The sequence below is a fragment of the Mus musculus genome, chromosome 8 (genome assembly GCF_000001635.26).
Source record: "Mus musculus strain C57BL/6J chromosome 8, GRCm38.p6 C57BL/6J".
NCBI lineage: Eukaryota > Metazoa > Chordata > Mammalia > Rodentia > Muridae > Mus > Mus musculus.
In genome coordinates this window covers 90,958,989-90,980,856 of record NC_000074.6, presented here as the reverse complement: position 1 = coordinate 90,980,856, position 21,868 = coordinate 90,958,989, and the positions used below count along the sequence as shown (strand labels likewise).

The 21,868-nt window shown below is 37.8% G+C and overlaps 1 protein-coding gene across 18 annotated transcripts in view; it reads right to left on the bottom strand.

Annotated features, from left to right (window-relative positions):
• The window catches only part of Chd9 (chromodomain helicase DNA binding protein 9), a 226,215-nt gene that overhangs the window by 73,660 nt on the left and 130,687 nt on the right, over nt 1-21,868 (bottom strand). For 16 of the 18 annotated variants that reach the window (XM_017312517.2, XM_017312519.2, XM_006530570.4 and 13 more), the window contains 5 exons: nt 7,621-7,732; nt 3,790-3,936; nt 3,309-3,377; nt 3,174-3,229; nt 1,858-1,975 (listed from right to left, as the gene is read on the bottom strand). In XM_017312517.2, the coding sequence (XP_017168006.1) occupies nt 1,858-1,975; nt 3,174-3,229; nt 3,309-3,377; nt 3,790-3,936; nt 7,621-7,732 (502 nt within the window). Of the gene's footprint in view, nt 1-1,857; nt 1,976-3,173; nt 3,230-3,308; nt 3,378-3,789; nt 3,937-6,875; nt 6,934-7,620; nt 7,733-21,868 lie in introns of all 18 variants that reach the window. The other 2 variants (XM_017312521.2, XM_030243240.1) reach the window with 1 other exon arrangement.

The window sequence follows — 21,868 nt, the reverse complement described above, 5'->3', positions numbered from 1 at the left end:
ACTCCCAGCACCTGAAGTGTTACGTCTTCAGAGTAACCAATTGTTATACAATTTTAATAAGAGTGATATACCGAGGTACAGTGGCTAACATGAACTCCAGAACCCTCAAGGGTGAAGTCAAGACATGTGAGCGGCCTGCCTGGTCTACAGAGCAGGCGCCAAGTCAGCCAAGACTACACGGAACAGATGTGACAGGGACCAACTTTCACCACTAAGCAGCTGCCTTCTGGCCAGATATAACACGGAGCAAGAAGTTCCATACACAGTGAATACGATCCACGAAGAAGGAAGCACAGTCATTGCCCTGGCGTTTACAAGTCACGAATAACCGAGCGTGGTGGCACACCTTTGATCCCAGTACTCAGGAGGCAGAGGCAGGCATAACCTGGTCTACAAAGTGAGTTCCAAGACAGCCAGGGGTACATAGAGAAACTCTGTCTTGAAAAGCAAAAAACAAAAAACAAAAAAAAGAAAAGAAAAAAAAGAAAAATATGGAAAAGATACAAAGTGGAAAAACAGACCCAAATTAAAGGAAACATAACAACTAAAAGTAACACACAACGTTGAGCTCTGGTACATTTCTGATATAAAAATTCTGGTACAATGATTTCTGAAAAACAAATAAGGCCTATTGGTAAAATAATAATTGTACTATGGTTATGTAAGAGACCAAGTACTATAAATATATGTTAGAAAAAAAATTATATGTATGATATTTAAAAAGTTGAGACAATGGCTAGAATTAAAGTAAATAGGGTAAATATGAAAAAAAATCTAGTTAAAATGTGAAAATTTGTTGTGATATTTTAATAACTATCTTGCTCAAGTAAAAGTTTAAACTGAAACAAAATTAAAAAAGAAAAAAAGCCACAAAACTACAAGGTAGTGGTCTGCAAACGGGCAGGGTGACCGCACCAAGGTCAGGGCTATCCTGATCCACTCATAATCCAGTGAGTTATGAGTGAGCTCCAGGCTAGCTGGGGCAGCATAGTGAAGCCTGACCAAAAATAAGTACATCAAAGATACGGGAAAAAATTAGAAAAGGACATGAGGCTGTTCAGTGAGGCCTAGACATGAACAAACCCTTTTCAATGCTATACACTTACACCAAAGTTCATGACAAATAAGGGATATGTTTCATATTCTAAAAATTATGTCTCCCACTTATTTGCTACTTCCATTACCTGAAGAACACTGAAAAATACCTTATGATATTAACAGACAGATCCACATTCAACTATAATCAACAAACCGCGTGCTACTTCAAAATCATAAGCATTAACTGGCACTGAATTACCAGTACTTTTGTATTATCTTTTAAAAGACAGGCATCCACTAGACAGCCGTGGCTAGCCTGGAACTGTTACGGAGACCAGGCTGGCCACAGCTCACAGAGATCTGTCACTGCTTCCTAAGATTAAACACATGCACCACTATGCAACCTATTAGAACTCTTACTTCCGGAGTTGTCAAGGTAATTAGGAGAGAGAAAAATACTATATGACTTTATAAATTGTAGGTACTTATCCCCTTTCTGTTTTGAGCTCTTCAGGAGTTATTATGTTTATATACAACAATAGTTTTTTCAGTTGCTATGCCAGATGTATACATTGATGAATTCACTTTAAGGCTTTGAATTGACCTTAGTTAAATAAGTAGAGTGACCCCTTGATAACACGTATTATTAACTATTAACATTAGTAATGTGAAAAAGTAGTGTTTTGCTCTGTCGTTCTGAGACCAGAACTCAGGGATTTGTGTATGCTATGCAAATATTCTACCACTGAACCACATTCCTAGCACCATCCTTAAAATCTCAATGAAGAATACCAAATGCGGTGAAGGTTTTTTCCTTACATCTGCCAAAAAGTGTGCCCTCTGTGCTTGTCTCAGCTTGAATCGCTTGATTTTCTGCTGGATCCTTTTATCTTTCAAAAGCTGCTGTTCCGTGGCCCACTCACAGTGGAGATAAGAGCTAGAAGTTATAGAAAAACAATACATTAGAATGATACAGAAAACTATGTTTCTCCAAATGTATTTTGCATTAAATTATCCAATACAAAAATATTAGTTTTCATTTTACATATAGGTAATCACTTCATTCAATTTCAATAAATTTCATAAGACTTCTAAAACAGCCATCTTGATCCTGGAATGCTAAAGAAATTGTAGCTGAGGAGTCATGGTTTGTCTCCATGGTTTGATAAGCTGTCCGGAAGCTATTTCTACAACATGACTTATTTTTTATTATACTGATTTTTGTCACGATCAAAGTCATGTGCATTAAAACCCACACAATTTTTTTTGAAAGAGTTAGTCAATGTATGAAGAAAAGCTGGAACCTATACAAAAGGAATCCACTTCCTCACAACTGGTCACTCCACTGATTTAACCAAGGTAAAAATGGAAAACCTTAAAGTGAAGTCATCAATGAATACATCTGACACAGCAACCGAAAGATCAGTTGTTGTGTATAAACATAATAACACCTAAAGAGCTCAAAACAGAAAGGGGATAAGTACCTATAGTTTATAAAATCATATTTTATAATATTCTTGCATGTTCATATAATTTCAAATATTCAATCTTAACATGAGAGGTTTTCCTTCCTTCCTCCTTTTTTTCTTTCTTTCTATCTTTTTGTTTCTAGAAGCAGGGTTTCTCTGTGCAGCCCTGTCTGTTCCGGAACCAGCTCTATAGACCAGGCTGGCCTCAAACTCAGTGACCTGCCTGAATCTACCTTCCAAGTGCTGGGATTAAAAGTGTGTGCCACCGCTGCCTGGTGACAAAAGATTTCAAATACAACTTTTTTTTTTTACTTTTTAATGATTGAGTTCTTGAAATTATAAATAATACAAATTTTTATTAAAATGTAAATAAAATGAAAATGTATGGCTGGAGAGATGGCTCAGTGCTTAAGAGCACTGACTACTCTTCTGAAGGTCCTGAGTTCAAATCCCAACAATCACATGATAGCTCACAATCATCTGTAATGAGATCTGATGCCCTTTTCTGGGGTGTCTGAAGACAGCTACAGTGTACTCACATATAATAAGTAAATCTTTTTAAAAAGCAAGTATATTAATTGTAACTCAATATACTTACAAGTTAGATAATTTATATTTAACTAAACATCATAATGTTACACCATAATTTTTAATTTAAATACTTACTAATTTTTGTACTTTACAAAAAATTCTTCTATATCAAGCATAACTCCAGGTGATACCTAAAACATTAAAATGAACAACTGTGATTCAAGCAGGGCAGAAACTACACCATGTAAGGTATAATGTACCATGACTTACTTCCTTTTTTACAGTCCTACAAGCTAGTATTTTGTCTACAATTGCAGCATCTTCTTCACTTGGATTTTCCTAGGAGAAAGAGGGAAAAATCTATGATGGAATGAATATATTCTCAAAAGGTTGTCATTTAACAAACAAGAATGCATTCACATTGAGCACTATGTGAAATGTCAGGAACGAGAAACAAGTCTTATTCTCACTGCCCTGACATCATCTGCATGGCCACTACTAACCATGCTGCGCTCCTTCATTTCAAAACCTCTACTATCACCGCTTTTGCGGCCAACTGGAGCCTCGAGCTAATCAAGATAAACATTTGCCTGAGGTTTCAAATCAAACTGACAGTGGCTGAATGTTTGGCTCACAGTGCATAAGAGAAAAAGTAAAAGTAGAAATACAGACTCTGGTGCTGAGTTAGACAAGGAAGCCCAGGAAACAAGGGCTCTTGAGTTCCTGGTGGCTGGCTCGGGCTTAGTCTTACCACAAACAGCTGCAGAGGCTGCTCTCCAGGCGGAGGAGCCGAGTTCCTCTTAACTCTCAGACTGCCTTTCACTTCTTCTTCAGATTGCTTTCCTTCTGCATCTTCTGCATATTTTTTCCTCTTAATTTGTCGATTTGATCTTCTTTTCTGTAATGAATCACAAGGATCTGATTTATATAAATTATTTTAAAAATATTTAGCAGGGATTTAAAGAATGTTACCCTTTATGCTGGTGATGTCTTAGGACAAAAACCTTTGAAAGTATATCCCATTCTGGTCTCTCATGGTTTTCTGAGTAAGGCTGTAGCATGCTCGTGGCCGTGAGCTCACAATCCTCCCAAAGCTTCACTTGGCCCAGTTTCAAATATGAGAGCTGAGGGACACCTTTATTTATTTTTCTTTATAAATTAAGGCTAAAAAGATCTGCTTTTGTTTTGAACTAGTTCACAGCTTAGAAATGCAATATTCTATTAGTAATACCTTTATTGCTGGATGAGTTTTCTTTAGAAACAATTATGAAAATGAAGGGTTATTTTATTTAGCTATTGATTTACTCCCTAGGCAACACACATTTTAAACTATATACAGTTTCACACATTAGTCCCAAACCTAAAAGTTACATCAAATGGTTCCTGTTAGATAATTATTTGGGGATAAATGTGGAGGAAATTAAATGTTCTCTAAAGTATGTAAAAATGTTTAAGATAGAAATAATATGAAATCTTTTAGAATAACTACATAAAATGATTCCCTTTAATTAAATCTAGATGAAGTAATAAAGTGGTTCACTAGTACTAATAGTTTCCTTAATGTTAAAAAAAGCACAAAAACCATAAAACTAGAGCCTTTTAAAGGTATTATTTAGAGTAACAGGTCTTTTTAATAGTCTAACTTTAAATCAGAACCAAATGTACGTGGCTTTACATACCTCCCTAATCACAATTTTTCATGTTTTCACCCCCCCCAAAAAAAAAGAAAAAGAAAAGAAAAACCAAAGCTTAGGTTGGTTTCAGAATACATGAGCTCTTAAAGGTATTTGCACTTTCATTCAGGGCAGAAGGCTCTCTACTGAGTAATAGCAGTTACTGCATGAATCCAACTCTTGCTTTTCCTGTTCTATTTCCTGACATTCCCCAGAAGTGGTCTCAGAAAACAGCCCATATGTTCTACCTATGGCTCCTGCGGTATTACCTATGTGGGAGCTTTTTCCTTATATTCACAAACATAACAAACGCAGCTGTAACAGAACCAGCTGAAACTGTGTAGCAGTGAGGCACCGAGCTGTTACTGTACTAAGGCTGCAGTGGTTGTGCCTTTATGACTATGCTTCATTTGTTTTATGAGCTGAGCAATACTGCAAGAGAGAAAGGCAATATATGGAGGGCCAAATCCCATGTCTTTTTGTTAGGATGGTCACCATCTGCTAATACTTGCTCTGTTAGTGGAAGAAGGGGTCTAGGTTTGATGTCTACAACTGAGCAACAACTTCCAGCCATTCTGTTGGACACAAATGCATTTACATTTTTGTTTGTTTGTTTGTTTGCTTGTCTGTTAGGAGCCAGAATTTCTCTGTGTAGCCCTAGCTGTCCTGGAACTCAGGCTGGCCTCAAACTCAAGAGATCTGCCCGCCTCAGCCTCTACCTCTGCCATAATAACCATATATAACCATAATAAAAAAGACGATAAGAAATCTACCTTTTCACATACTAATCTGAAAAATACATGAAACATTTATTGTTCCCTAAAGGGCAAGTTCTGTGAATATATGTAGGTTAAATATATGCTTAGAATTCTATTACAACCATCATATAGATCTTAATGTTCTACATTGTTTAAATTTGCACTCAACTTGACATTTACTGTAATAAAACATATATGTATTACTTAAGTTTCATTATTCATGATTTCTAAATAACTAAATTTGAGAGTCATGCAATATATTTGTATAAGATTCTAAGATATATTTTCAGCTATCTTATAGCTTCCTTTCTGGTTACTTTGGCCTCTTATTGGTACCCTGAAATGCCCACTTATCTTTAGTAAAACGTAAATACGTGGTGTAAAAATTTCCTCAATACTCACAAAAATGCACAACTTCACAAGACAGAACGAGGGCTACTTATTACCAACTGTTCTTTCATCCTGGGAAGAGTTTATCAGCCTAATTAATTGACGTCAAAGTCTGTGGATAGAAGACTGCAGATAATCTCAACCTACATCACATACAGCAGCACATTAGGTAAGGCCAAAGCTGAGTCACTTCTGCAGTTACATTTTCTATCATACAATATCTCTAACCAGTTTTAAAAGTATATAAACTAATCTGACATCCACATAATTGGAAATGTGTTTTTTTCTGGCTGTCTCCATGTTTTTTTAAACAGCAGCACGTTCTCTCTGCTGGTTTATTTCAGGCTTATATCCTTCCTCCCCTACGAAAGGCTTCGGGAGAGCAGCTCACTGCACTATGAGTAAAAGAAGCACTCGCTGAGTTATGTTTTTAAGTGACTAATACTTTGTTATGACAAAACTAGTTTTCTATAACTATTTTTAATCTGCTGCAGGGGTATTTATAAAAACATGTAGGCCTCCAAATATAATCTAACTACGAAAGCACTCTTTATCACGATTAAAGGCATAAAATTAAACATCATATTCACAATTGTAGATTTCTCTGTCTCTAAAATCTAGTTTGGATTTAAGAGTCCATCTTGACAAGCGCTGCTGTCAGTGAAAGCTATGTGGACCTTTCTCTCATGTCTAAAATGATAATTAGATACACTGTAGTAGAGATTTATACTTATTAGAAATACTTTTTATTTTTGTTTTGTTAAAGCAACACAGTTATCAAAGCAACCTATCGCTATAGTGAAAAAAGGAAAATATGTTTACAAAGAACTGTACTACTGTTGCACTGTTCGGTAAATTATAAAATGGAAAAATGGCCAGCATTTAATTTTCTAGTGAAAATTAAAGTAAAAACTGTGATATTGAATAAGTTAAGTATAGATTTACCTAAGTTATGGATAGCAAATGAAGAAAAGGCCAGGCCATGTGATATTAGGAGCTTCGGTCACTGCCCTTACCTCAACTCTTGCAGCAGCCCAGGAGCCTTGAGCCACTACTCTCCCATTGGATAAGAAGCTGCATAAGGAAGAAGAAAGGCCATTCAGGGGCTTTCTGGCCCCATAATTCAACAATTGCCACCACCCCTACGGCCTATAGTAGTATTTTAAATATTAGAAAGCAGAGGGTGGCCTGAATTATTATGACCTTCACTATAGTAGATTATGTATATATATTTCCCCGTAAGATTATTTTGAGTATACATCTATTTTTTAAAGGCAAAATGTACAATATTTATGTCTGTTGGGATTTTTAGTATCACAGGTTATGTTTTTTCAACATAAGCAGACAAAAAATACTGACTCTAGGAATGAGTCAATTCATTTGTTCTGCAATTTGTATGGTTTTTAAAATTAATAATCTTGACCATCTATTTCATTGAAAGCATTCTGTTAAGTCCAAGATAGCACTGGATACTGCTTCATGTTAAAAGCCATCCAGGACTTCGTGTTGTTATTTGACCTCTCAGAGTTTCAGTTCCACTACTGAAAAATGAGGGGTTTAAGGAGGGCAGGTAAAATTCCCACATCTAATATTATATGGTAATATTTTAGACTTTTGGAATAATGCTATCCTACTGTATTTACTATATATAAATTGTACTTTTATCACTCAAATAGAGCTTAAGTATCCATGAGGCAACATTATGCTCCCTAAATAATTTCTAACAGTGTCTCGCCTCTCAGAAGAGAAGTGAGTACTCACTTGAGAGTGCTGCTCTTTGAACGTGTGCTGGGACCTCTGCTCGGCATCGGACAGCTCATCGGAAGACTCGTTCCTTCTCTTGTGTTTCTTACCCAATGTAATGATGAGCTTGCTGTTTCAAGAGGAAAGAAATAAAGATTCAGAACTTTGCATTTTCTATTTGATGGGTTAAGATTGCCATGAGAAAACATAATTTTGTAGTGTATACATGTAGCCAAATACATTAATTATCCTGAAATCCATATAGATGTTTTCAAAATATGAACTCTTCTAATAGATTGGTTGCAGCCTGCAGCCCAGGGAGGAGTCGAGTCCTATTGCTTGCTTCTTAGGCTCTGAATGTACTTTTCATGGAAAAAAATTTAAGTCATGCAATTATTTAACAGTACAAATAGTTTATTATTGTCCAGATTCAGAGACAGGGACTGTCCTTTATATCCTGCCTGCTACTGAGTACTTGAGGACTCTACTCCCTAACCCTCTAACTCTCCCACCCCAGTACTATCTTCTGTGGTGCAGACGACCTGACAACCAGTCATTTGTTAATACCTTAATTTTATGTCAAGGCTTATTGGACCTTTACCATATGTACCTAGAAATAAGAAATACTGTTTATATAATTCTTATAGTATGTGTCAGTATAACTTTCTGGTTTTACATTTAATATTACACACATATCAAACATACATCTCTAAACTAAAAGTCTGTTTGCTTCAGAGGTAAGTACAAGAATTCTGGATTTCATTATCTGTCTCAACGGTGCCATTATTAAAGTACCGTATTAATCATAAGTCATGTTACTAACTAGCAAAAATGGGATATCTCTATTTCCAAAACTAAAAACTCTTCCAATGTTTTCATATGTAGTAAATATATCAAATAGATCTAAATCCTTAACAATTTGCTTTTTTAGCCAATTTTGGAAGTTATGAGCATGAAAAAAAAATCACAGATTCAGAGAATTATACCCTCAACATTGAGCAAATTGCCTGATCTCTCTTGCCCTTTCTTTGTACTGACTAGCTTTATATGTCAATGTGATACAAGCTAGAGTTATCAGAAAGCAAGGAGCCTTAGTTGAGGAAAGCCATCCATGAGATTTATCTGTACGGCATTTGCTCTGTTAGTGGTCAGTGGGGGAGGGCACAGCACATGGTGGATGCTACCATCTGAGGGTCTCATGGTCTTGGGTCCTAAAAGAAAGCAGGCTGAGGAAGCCACAAAGAGCAAGCCAGTAAGAAGCACCCTTCATGGCTTCTGTATCAGTTCCTGTCTCCAGGATCCTGCCGTTTGAGTGTCTGAAGATAGCTACAGTGTACTTACATATAATAAGTAAATCTTTAAAAAAAGAAAGAAGTACAGGAGAACACCGGTAAACAGCTAGAAGACATTAAAAGAGGAAACACAAAAATCCCTTAAAGAATTACAGGAAAACACAACCAAACAGGTTACGGAATTGAACAAAATCATCTAGGATCTAAAAATGGAAGTAGAAACAAATAAAGAAATCACAAAGGGAAACATCCTGGAGATAGAAAACCTTGGAAAGAGATCAGGAGTCACACATGTAAGCATTACCAACAAAATACAAGGGATACAAGAGACTTACAGGTGCAAAAGATACGATAGAAAACATTAACACAACAGTCAAAGAAAATGCAAAATGCAAAAAGCTCCTAACCACAAACATCCAGGAAATCCAGGACAAAATGAGAAGAGCAAATCTAAGAATAATACTTATGGAAGAGAGTTAAGATTCCCAACTTAAAGGGCCAGTAAATGAATATCTTCAACAAAATTATAGAAGAAAACTTCCCTAACCTAAAAAAAAGAGATGCCCATAAACATACAAGAAGCATACAGAACTCCAAATAGATAGGACCAGAAAAGAAACTCCTCATAATAGTCAAAACACAAAATGCACAAAACAAAGAAAGAATATTAAAAGCAGTAAGGGAAAAAGGTCAAGTAACATATAAAAACAGGCCTATCAGAATTACACCAGACTTCTCACCAGAGACTATGAAAGCTAGAAGATCCTGGGCAGGTGTCATACAAACCCTAAGAGAATGCAAATGACAGCCCAGGCTACTATACAACAAAACTCTCAATTACCATAGATGGAGAAACCAAGATTTCCATGACAAAGCCAAATTTACAGAATATCTTTCCCCAAATCCATCCCTACAAAGGATAATAGATGGAAAACGCCAACACAAGAAGGAAAACTACACCCTAGAAAAAGCAGGAAAGTAATCTTCTTTCATCAAACCCAAAAGAAGATAACCACACAAACGTAAAAATAACATCAAAAACAACAGGAAGCAGTAATCACTATTCCTTAGTATCTCTTAACATCAACGGACTTAATTCCCCAATAAAAAAGACATAGACCAACAGACTGGATTTATAAACAGGACCTAGCATTTTGCTGCATACAGGAAATGCACCTCAGTGTCAAAGACAGACACTACCTCAGAGTAAAGGGCTGGAAAACAATTTTCCAAGCAAATAGTCCCAAGAAACAAGATGGAGTAGCCATTCTAATATTGAATAAAAGCAACTTTCAATGAAAAGTTATCAAAAATGATAAAGAAGGACACTTCATACTATCAAAGGAAAAAAATCTACCAAGAAAAAAACCTCTCAATTCTGAACATCTATGCTCCAAATGCAAGGGCACCCACATTCATAAAAGAAACATTATTAAAGCTCAAAGCACACATTGCACCTCATACAATAATAGTAGGAGACTTCAACACTCCACTCTCATCAATGGACAGATCATGAAAACACAAACTAAACAGAGACACATTGAAATTAACAGAAGTTATGGACCAAATGGATTTAACAGATATCTATAGAACATTTCATCCTCAAACAAAAGAATATACCTTCTCCTCAGCACCCCATGGTACCTTCTCCAAAACTGACCATGTAATCAGTCACAAGACAGGTCTCAACAGATACAAGAAGATTGAAATAATTCCATGCATCCTATCAAATCACCATGGACTAAGGATGGTCTTCAACAGCAACAAAAACAACAGAAAGCCCACATACATATGGAAGCTGAACAATGCTCTACTCAATGATAACTTGATCAAGGAAGAAATAAAGAAAGAAAGAAGTTAGACTTTTTAGAATTTAATGAAAATGAAGGTACAACATACCCAAACTTACAAGACACAATGAAAGCAGTGCTAAGAGGAAAATTCAAAGCTCTGAGTGCCTCCAAAAAGAAACTGGAGAGAGCATACACTAGCAGCTTAAGAGCACACCTGAAAGCTCTAGAACAAAAACAAGTAAATACACCCAAAATGAGTAGATGGCAGGAAAAAAATCAAACTCGGGGCTGAAAAAAATCAACCAAGTAGAAACAAAAAGAACTATACAAAGAATCAACAAAACCAGGAGCTGGTTCTTTGAGAAAATCAACAAGATAGATAAATCCTTAGCCAGACTAACCAGAGGGCACAGAAACAGTATCCCAATAAACAAAATCAGAAATGAAAAGGGAAATATAACAACAGAATCTGAGGAAATCCAAAAATCATCAGATCCTACTACAAAAGCCTATATTAAACAAAACTGGAGAATCTGAGTGAAATGCACAATTTTCTAGACAGATACCAAGTACCAAGGTTAAATCAGGATCAGATAAACCATCTAGACAATCCCATAACCCTTAAAGAAATAGAAGTGCCGGGCATGGTGGCGCATGCCTTTAATCCCAGCACTTGGGAGGCAAAGGCAGGCAGATTTCTGAGTTCGAGGCCAGCCTGGTCTACAGAGTGAGTTCCAGGACAGCCAGGGCTGTACAGAGAAACTCTGCCTCAAAAAACCAAAAAAAAAAAAAAAAAAAAAGAAAGAAAGAAAGGAAGGAAGGAAGGAAGAAATAGAAGCAGTCATTAAAAGTCTCCCAACCAAAAAAATACCCAGGACCAGATAGGTTCAGTGCAGAATTCTATCAGACCTTCAAAGAAGACCTAATACCAATACTCTTCAAACAATTCCACAAAATAGAAACAGAAGGAACACTACCCAATTCATTCTATGAAGCTACAGTTACACTGTGTATTCTCCCTTGGAGATGGAATGGTTTCTGTCTTCAGGAACTTGTCCCAATTTCCTTTCATAGAGGACTACATAAGAGATTTTTTTTTCTACTTCTATCATGTTTAACGTTCCAAATAGATTTTTAAAACTGGTTGAGTGCATACTACTTCTAGCTTCAGAAGATATCATCTATATTTAAGAGGCATTTAACTTTTATATTTTGATGTCTTGAAAAAAAACTTATATTCACAGTTCAAATTATTCAACTGTAATTACCATGTGACACTTTAATTCCCATCAAATAAAGAATGAACATAAATAATAATAATAATAAGAGTAGCTACTAGCTCCTGTCCTTTTACCTCCCCTTTGAATATGGGATCTCAGTGAGATTTAGTCCCTGTCCACTTTTCCCTGCCAGCCCTGGAAACTGGTCCTTCTCAAGTTGTTAAATCTACATTTAATCTAGTCACAAACCATGTGACATTACAGAGGTGACAGAGCAGCTGAAGTACTACTGTTGCATATTGATGTAAAAGGTCTTTGCATTGACACACAAGATGGTGCTGATGTGGACAAACGACTGCACTGCAGTGCACTGTGACTGAACTACCTCACTGTAGTACACTGTGATAGAGCCACTGGACTCCGGTGCACTGTGACCAAGCTATCTCACTGAAGTGCACTGTGACTGAGCCACTGCACTGCAATCCAGCTACCTCACTGTACTGCACTAAGATACAGCTACCGCACTGCAGTGCACTGTGACTGAGCTACGGCACTGCAGTACACTGTGATGAAGCACAAAACACAATTCTCTGTTGCAGCAGTAAAAACAAAAAGTATTGATTATGCATTTATGATACTTTTTAATCATTAAGTATACTTCTATTTATTTGAGGAAAAAAAAAATGTGTCCTAGCAAGATGGCTTAGTGAATGAAGGCCACTTGCTGACAAGCCTAGCGACCTGGCTTTAGTCCCTGGGAGCCACACAGTGGAAGGACAGACTGAATCTCTTGAATTGTTCTCAACCTCCATACACGTGCTGTAGCCCACATGCTCACATACATACAATAAATGACCAAACATAACTAAATAACATATTTGCTACAAAATAATATACAATGTTAGCAGCAGCCTCATATTTATTTAATGAGTCTCTAGAAACCGTAGTGAACCAGGAGAGGTGGTGCACACCTTTAATCTCAGCACTTAGGAGGCAAAGGGCAAGCTGATCTCTGTAAGTGTGAGGCCAGCCTGGGCTATATGGTAAGTTTCAGACCAGGCACAGCTACATGTAAGACAAACAAACAAACAAACAATCAAAGCTACAAAAAACCTGGGGCAAAGCAAAACAGACATTTAATCATTTTTTTAAATTATAAATGACTATCAAGTGGTAATATTAGCCATTTTCCAAAGTATAAGAGATTTTAAAAGATTCTCAAAGTACTAGCTGTTTAAAATGATTTTTACAGGTAAATAATATCTAAATAATCATTATTAAGCATTATGCACTACCAATTCCATCTTAACACCAACTGTTTTTGGTAGTGGAAACAAACAAAAGTGTCACTAACAAAGGTTTAAAAAATTATATATATATATATATATATATATATATACACACACACACACACACATACATATAATTTTTTACTTTTTTAAAATTTACTTAAGGGGGTTAGAGAGATAGCTCAGCAGTTAAGAGCATTGGTTGCTCTTCCAGAAATCCTGAGTTCAATTCCCAGCACCCACATGGTGGCTCACAACCATCTATAACTGTAGTCCTGTGGGATCAGTTGCCCTCTTCTGATGTACAGATAGATGTATATGCAGACAAAAACATGGTGGCCCACAATATGATGCCTCATCTGGTCTGCAGCCATACACACAGACAAAGCACCTGTATATAAGAAAAATAAATCTTTTTATTTTTTTTTTAAGAAAACCTTTAACTAAGGAGCTGGAGAGATGGTTTAGCAATGACAGCACTTCTGCTCTTGCAGAGGACCTGTGTTTTGTCACCAGCACCCACTTCAGGTGGCTCACAACCACCGAGGACCACAGTTTTGGAGGAGCCGACACTCTTCACAGGCCTCTGTAAGCACGCATGTACATGTATAAACACATGTACACATAAAAATCAGACAGACAGACAGACAAGACAGACAGACATCCTTGGGGCCAGATATTCACACCACAGGTAGTTCTAGGTCAGACAAGACTTCATAATGAGACCCTGTTTCAAAATAAATAAATTTTAAAAAGACAAAAAAAAAATTAAAAAAAAACTTTTAAAATTTTACTTTAAAAGAAACTAAGATTTTAGAATTTAACTTTATAGTGTTGGAGACATGGCTCAGTGTATGCTGGCTGCTCTTCCAGAGGTCCTGAGTTCAATTCCCAGCAACCACACAGCAGCTTACAACCATATATAACTGTAGTCCTATGGGATCAGATGCCCTCTTCTGATGTACAGATAGATGTATATGCAGACAAAAACATCCATACACATAAACAAATAGATCTCTTAAAAAATAAATTAAAATTTTATTTTATGTAGCCTATATTTTTCTTTTAATATAGAACTAAAATACAATTTTATTTTATAAGCTTGCTGATAATTTCTAATTACACAGGCAAAAATCCTTTTCAAATTCTCATTGCCTTTTTTTTTAGACAAGTTCTGACTGTGAAGGCCAGGCTACCTTGAATTTAGTATGAATCCTGCCTTGGCCTCCTGGGTGCTGGGCTTCGGAGACATACGTTACCACATCCCACTTGAAAGTCTAACTTTGTAAGAGCAGCGTAGCCCCACAGAAGACTGCTCGTCGACCATGTACAGGGCCCTAGATTCACTCTCTGGCATCGAAGGAAAATAAAACTTTGATGTGGTAGCAGATATTTCAGATAGAGTAGCTTACTAAGTTTAAGTCCAGAATATTACATATCTTTTCTATCTACAAATGACAATTTCATGTGTCATAGAAAGTTATTTTGATAGTTGACATCATCTTAACTGTTTTAATTCTAGGCAGGTTTGGAGCATGTATGTATATGTGTGAAGATGTAAAGCCATGGCTACTTTCATGGAACACTGGAAGCGGTTGGTTAGCTTTCTGTTCTAAAAGGTCATCTATAGGACTACTACGAGGAAGAGTTACTAGCATGGTGTTAGATTAGCATAGGCTAGGCTTGAGCAGAAAGCGGTCTATTTATAAAGTACTTCTACTTCTCCTAAGGAGAAGTAGCGGAGAGAGTAAAGAGGCACGCTTAGGAAGGGCCGAACAGTGAGAGTCAAAGAGAGAATGTCACTGTGATTTTTATACCTGGAAGACAGAGGCAGGATGACTGGAAGCAATTTAAAGCAAATCTGGTTACATAGCAAGACCCTGTCTCCAGTGAATATTAAAAAGGAGGTAAAAACACAATATTGCAAATGAAGCCTGTGGATTAGTTAATCGGAGTGTACAAATGTTTATTTCCTATTTTCAACCCTTGTGCTGTGGTTATATAAAATGTCAACATTTGAGGAAGTTGAGAGAAAAGCCTAAAAACTGTAACTTAATGTTGCAAGCCTGAAATTATTTCAAATTAAAAAGTAAAAATCTGAACTACTGGGGCTGGTGAGATGGCTCAGTGGGTAAGAGCACCCGACTGCTCTTCCGAAGGTCCAGAGTTCAAATCCCAGCAACCACATGGTGGCTCACAACCATCCGCAACAAGATCTGACTTTCTCTTCTGGAGTGTCTGAAGACAGCTACAGTGTACTTACATATAATAATAAATAAATCTTTAAAAAAAAAATCTGAACTACTACAAATGTATAAAAACAAGCAAAAACAAAAAGAAAGATCAGATTTGTGGATTCCAATCCTATAGTGGGATTGAACGCAGGCTCCACACAAGCACTTGTAGTAAGCTGTGTCACAGCCCCGTCAAACTTGTTATCTTGAGACAGAACCCCTCTGAGTTGCCTGGGCTGGCCTCTGACCTGCACTCCTCACATCTCAGACTCTTGGGGTTGGAATTGAAGGCATGTGCAGCAGCCCAGCTAGCCCTCACTTTAAATAACTCCCCCAAAAGATTCTATTATCTCAGCAAATTAGGAATAAAGAGTCAAGACAACGCTAAACTTCTTTTTATTTATACTACACTAAAATTTTAAAGTTCATTTGCCTATATGGGTTGTTAACTCTGAGAAAATTATCTAAGACAGGCCAAGCAGGTCCTAGTCCAACAGACAGGGAGAGGTCAGCACCAAATAATAAAACTGTAATTAAATAACAATAAGTTTTCATTGTAAATGCATTTTTTTTTTTTTTTTGGTTTTTTCGAGACAGGGTTTCTCTGTGTAGCCCTGGCTGTCCTGGAACTCACTTTGTAGACTCAGCAATCCGCCTGCCTCTGCCTCCCGAGTGCTGGGATTAAAGGCGTGCGCCACCACGCCCGGCTTGTAAATGCATTCTTGAACTACAATGAATTCAAGGAGAAATATTCACAAAATAAAGTAACATAGCAATATGAAACAACTTAATAAATTCTTTATGTGATTTTTGATTTTTAAAAAATATTAAAGGAACCAGTGCCCTTAATCCCAGCACTCAGGAAGCAAAGTAGCTCTCTGCGAGTGTGAGGCCGGCTTGGTCTACACAGCAACCAGCCACATGGTGAGACACTCTCCCAACAACAGTATTTAAAGTATCTGTTATTAATGTCAAAAAGCTGTAAGAGATATTCAGGCAAAACCAACCAAATATCTCAAAATATCCAGTTTCTGACAGAAAAGAGCAATTTGGAGTGATGTTATGAAATTAACTGATTCACTAGCTCTCAGTCCAGTGTCTATCCCTGATGTGTGTACTTTGATTTTGAGTGTAATGTATGCACTCATTTACAGCCAGCCCATTCATTACTGTACACTGTTAACAGGCTAAGCTCTACACTGTGTCAAGCTGTAACTGCCCCCTGTTGATTCTCTCATTACAATAATTAGACAATGAATCTTATTCAATTAGTGCATATGCTGTAATTAATACGCCCATCATACTTGGTATAAATGAATCACGCCTGTGATTCTGACATGTAGGAAGATGAAGCAGAAGGACTATGAGTTCAAGGCTGGCCAGAACTACACAGCAAGAGCCTGTCTCAATCAGCCCAAAGCAAAACAAGAATTACCCACATAATTTTATGCATAGAAAAGAGGCAAAAATATTATTTTACAATATTTTGTTTTTGCCAGGTAAGAAAAAGAAATGAGGCCATATTTAAAGGCATCAAAAATATTTATTTTTCTAGCTGGACACAGTGGACACAATGCTTTAATCCTAGCACCACTTGGAAAAGCAAGCAGATTTCTGAGTTCAAGGCCAGCCTGGTTTACAGAGTTCTACAACATCCAGGGCTACACAGAGAAACCAATCCAGACTTGATAAACAAAAACACCCCCCCCCCCTCTCTCTCTCTCCCTCTCTCTCTCTCTCAGCACAAGCTTAAAGGTGTGAGTATGGATCACAGTACCCATGCCTAAAAAAGTCAATTCAAGATCTCAGTCTAATCTCATCAAGAAAAAGCAAGCAAGATTTAAATGGGACTCTTTATCTTAGTTACAACAGTATCCCAAAATATGTTAAAGGATATTGTAGTATAACTTTTGGTAACTTTAATTTTTTTATTATTTCCTGTTCAGAGTTGAATGTTGCTTTCCCCCACTCAGAGTGTGTCATATAAATAACTATTAAAAAATCCACATAATCATCCAATATGTCTGAGTCCAGTTTCTTTTTATTTTTTGAGAAAGGATCCTTTTATGTAGCACTGCTGTCCTGGAACTCACTATATAGAAGAGTCTGGTCTCGAACTCAAAGATCTGTCTGCCTCTTTCTCTTAAGACCTGGGGTTAGTTAAAGCATGCACTGACTAACAGCAGAGCTGACTTTTAACTCTTAAAAATATATATGTAAGCCTGGCGTGGTGGCGCACGCCTTTAATCCCAGCACTTGGGAGGCAAAGATAGGCGGATTTCTGAGTTCGAGGCCAGCCTGGTCTACAGAGTGAGTTCAGGAGAGCCAGAGCTACACAGAGAAACCCTGTCTCGAAAAACTAAACACACACACACACACACACACATGTAAATGGAAACTAAACAAAAAGCACATGTAACATCTCTACAGCCAGAATTCTCTCAGTAATTTGCGATCGTTTTAATTTCATTCTTCCTGACACACAAGAGGAGAATGCCTCATGGTCAATAGGAGTTTGCAGTCAGTGAAGTAGGACACCCCTTTCTGAGAAAGACAAACCTGGCTAGCCTTGTGAAGACATAATACTTCATGGAAGAGCAAAGTGTAACTGTTATTCTTAGGTATCTCATTCACCTACTTGCTCTGAAAATTGCTGCTTCACATCACCTGAGGTTTAGAATTTAGATTTAAACAGTAACATTAGAAAAGCATTTGTAGTGAAATGTATATTAAAGCCTTTGTGTCTGGCTTTAAATAAGATGTTTCAGCAAAGCCTTTGCTGTGTTTGGGTCAATCGGGAGAGGCAGAGAAATTGTTATGAGACTGTCTAAACCTTGAAGAAATGTTTGTCTCTCTGGAGAATCTATACTTCTCTGCTTGCCTTTACACAGCATCTTACTGGTATAAGAAGGTGTAACACATTTATACCATAACCATTTTAGTTAGCACATGCCAAACAACTAATTCAGCCCTTTATATATTTGAAGATAAAACCATTTCAAAATTCTTATAATTTTGAACCACAAAAATTATAGTTCACATATCATTATATTATCATGTCTTCATATAGGGTCTCTCTATGAAGCACAAGCTGCTATCAAAAAAAATTTTTTCACATGAAGAGGTTTTATTGAGAGGGAGAGACAAGGGAGTGCCAGAGAGAAAAGAAGGGGAGAGAAGACTGCTATCAAATTCTTAAAAGTCCTAAAGAGGCTGGAGATAGAGCTGATTGGTAGAGAGCCCTTGCCAGCATTAAACAAGACACTGTGGACCCCTAGAACCAAAACCAAACCAGATCAAACCACACACAATCACACCAACAAGACTATAAAAAATTGAAGTTTAACGTCTTACTGCTTTCTACTGTAATGTCTCAAATTTAGTTTCTATTTGAATTTGATAAGTATCTCGAAATTTAAGTATTTTTGTAAAACTAAACAGAAAACTACTTCAAACACATAATAAACCATATTCCTATTGCCAGTAGAGTAACTATAAATAATCCAGACCCAAAGAGCTCAACCATCAAGGTTGGAACTGAACTTAGTCAACTCTTGAGACTGTGTCGAGATCAAAAGCTGAGTCAGCTAACTGCTCAGTAAGGAAGTCCTGACTGAGGAAGAAGACCTTAGAGAGCAGCAACATCTGGGCTGCCAGGACAGCTCTGTCGGCTCAGCTTTCTACCACACATGCGTGTGGGAGACGCAGGGTTCAATCCACAGCACCACCAAAGAAAAACTCACACAACTAGAAGGCACTAACTCAGTTTTGTGGCTGTTGTTTCTCCCTAGTGTTTTCTGTTTGGTTTTAAGCTGACCTTACTTAGGGGCAAAGCCATAAGAGAGAGAGAGAAAGAGAGAACCCAGGTAGTGGACGATGAAGATTATGTAGTATAGCCCCAGCTTTCCTCAATAGCTGCATGTTATTTAGGATTTCAGAAGACCATAATAACTTGCATCTGCTGATCACTGCATATATTCTAGATATTATCTTGTTTGTTTTAAATGATAACATGTTTCCTCCTCAAAATGATACAATGAGACATAGATACGATTATTCCTTCTTCTAAAGATAGCAGATAAGAATCTGTACAGGGTTACACTGCTTGTAACTAAATGAAATTGGCTCCAAAATCAAAAAAACTTACAAAAATGTAATGTGATGATATTAAGTGCTCTGAGAAGAACGTTCTACCGCTTATATATATATAGTAAAGTATCAATCTAGGGGCTAGAGAGAAGTCTCAACAGTTAAGAGAAAACTGCTCTTGCAGAAGACAGATTTGGTTCCCAGTACCCTCACCAGATGGCTCCCAACAGCCTATAACACTAATTCTAGTGTCTGATGCCCTCTAAACTCTGAGGGCACCTGCACTCGTGTGCTGCAATAACCTTCCACAGCCACACATAACATACATAAACGGAGGGTCGTGGGAGATGGTTCAGTGGATGCCTGCCATACACAATGAGGCCCAGAGTCTTTTCAGTCGCTACACATTAAAAAGCAGGGCTGAGCAGGGGCTTGACTGCAATCCTAAGCTCTGCAGAAAACAGGTCATCTCTGGAGCAATCTGGCTAGCTAGACCAGCAGAACTGGCAAATTTTGAATTCAGTGAGAAAATTGCTTTAAAGTGGAGAGTTACATGACATCAACCCTGCCTTCACATGCCGTGCACATGTGTGACCACAACATGCAAACGTACCTACCACACAGACACTTACCACACACACATATAAATCAATAACATCAATCTGGGGCGCAGACTTAGAAGACAGTTCTGTTGCTAGAGTGCTTGCTGCACAGCACGAGGGCGTACATTTGTTCCCTAGTACCCATGTAAAAGCAGGCACTGCAGCTTCACCTGCAGACACAGGTGAGTCCCTGACACGCCCTGCCAGCCAGGCTGGCCAAGTCACCCAGCTCCAGGTGCAATGAGAACCTAGTCTCCAAAAATAAGGCAGAGAGTGGCTCAGGAGGACACCAGACAACAACCTCTGGCCTCCATGTGTAGATACATGCTCCCTCACACACCTATGTAAATACATACACTACACACACACACACCACATCAAGCTATAAAAGAAAAAGTTTCAAACACACTAAAGCAATGATTTTTCTTCAGAGTAATATTCCTAGTTTATATCAAGTCACGTGTATACATTAAATAAATATTAATTATGACTGGACATCATCAATAAATTATGGTTTACAAATGTACTTTTTAATTTTTTAAGATTTATTTATTTTGCCAGGCGGTGGTGGCACACGCCTTTAATCCCAGCACTCGGGAGGCAGAGGCAGGCGGATTTCTGAGTTTGAGGCCAGCCTGGTCTACAGAGTGAGTTCCAGGACAGCCAGGGCTATACAGACCCCCACCTCCCACCCCAGTCTCGGAAAAAAAAAAAGATTTATTTATTTTAAAATTATATGTGCGTGTCTATGCACATATGAGGGCTGTGTGTACAGAGGCCAGAAGAGGGCGTTAGATCCTCTGGAGCAGAGTGACAAGAGTTGTGAGCCTCCTGATGTGGGACTGGAAAGAGCACTTGCAACTTAGTAGTGCCCAAGCTTACCCACTGAGTCATCTTTCCAACCTCCAAATGCGCTTTTTACATTTATACTTAACCCTGTGGGCATGGGGAAGGCACTAAGATACTGTTCTCAAAATTATTGGTATCAATAATCTGGTACTACTAGAACAAGTCTAAAATTCATAGAAAATCTGATTTTTTTTAAAAAAGGAAATATTTACGTATCATAAAATGCTACTTAAATTAACACGAAATGATCCTCACCTAAATGACTCTCACATAACAATTAAAAACAAGGGCTGGGAGCTGGGCACAGTGCAGCAACCCTCCAATACCAGCACTTGAGATGTGGAGGGAGGCAGATTTCTGTGGGTTCCAGGTCAACCAGGCCTTCACAGTGAGACTTTGTCTCAAGAAAACAAAGAGCCACCCCTCCAAAAACAACCAGAAACCCCACAGCACCAACCAAACTAGGGCTGGGATGCAGTCCAGTGGGAGAGCACCTGCCTAGCACACCAAGGAGGGGCTTGACCTCTAGCCCTGCAGTAAATAATGGTGCAGAGAATCAACAAGTTCGAAACGATAAACGGCCTTATTAAAGGCACAATAAAGAAATATTCCCATTGGCTAACAGAGGAACTCTGCAGTCCACATTAATATATTTTATAGTCCATAGTGGGGAGATGGTTCAGTGGATAAAGTTGCTTACCACCAAGGAATAGTAACTGAGTTTGAACTTTAGGACCCGTATGGTGAGAAGAGAGAGCTGATGTCCATGGGTCACATGCACGTGTGCATGGGCACACACACACACACACACACACACACACACACACACACACACACACGCCACATATTACAGTGCTTGGGTTACATCCAGCAAAGCCCATACATTTTCAAGTTTTTT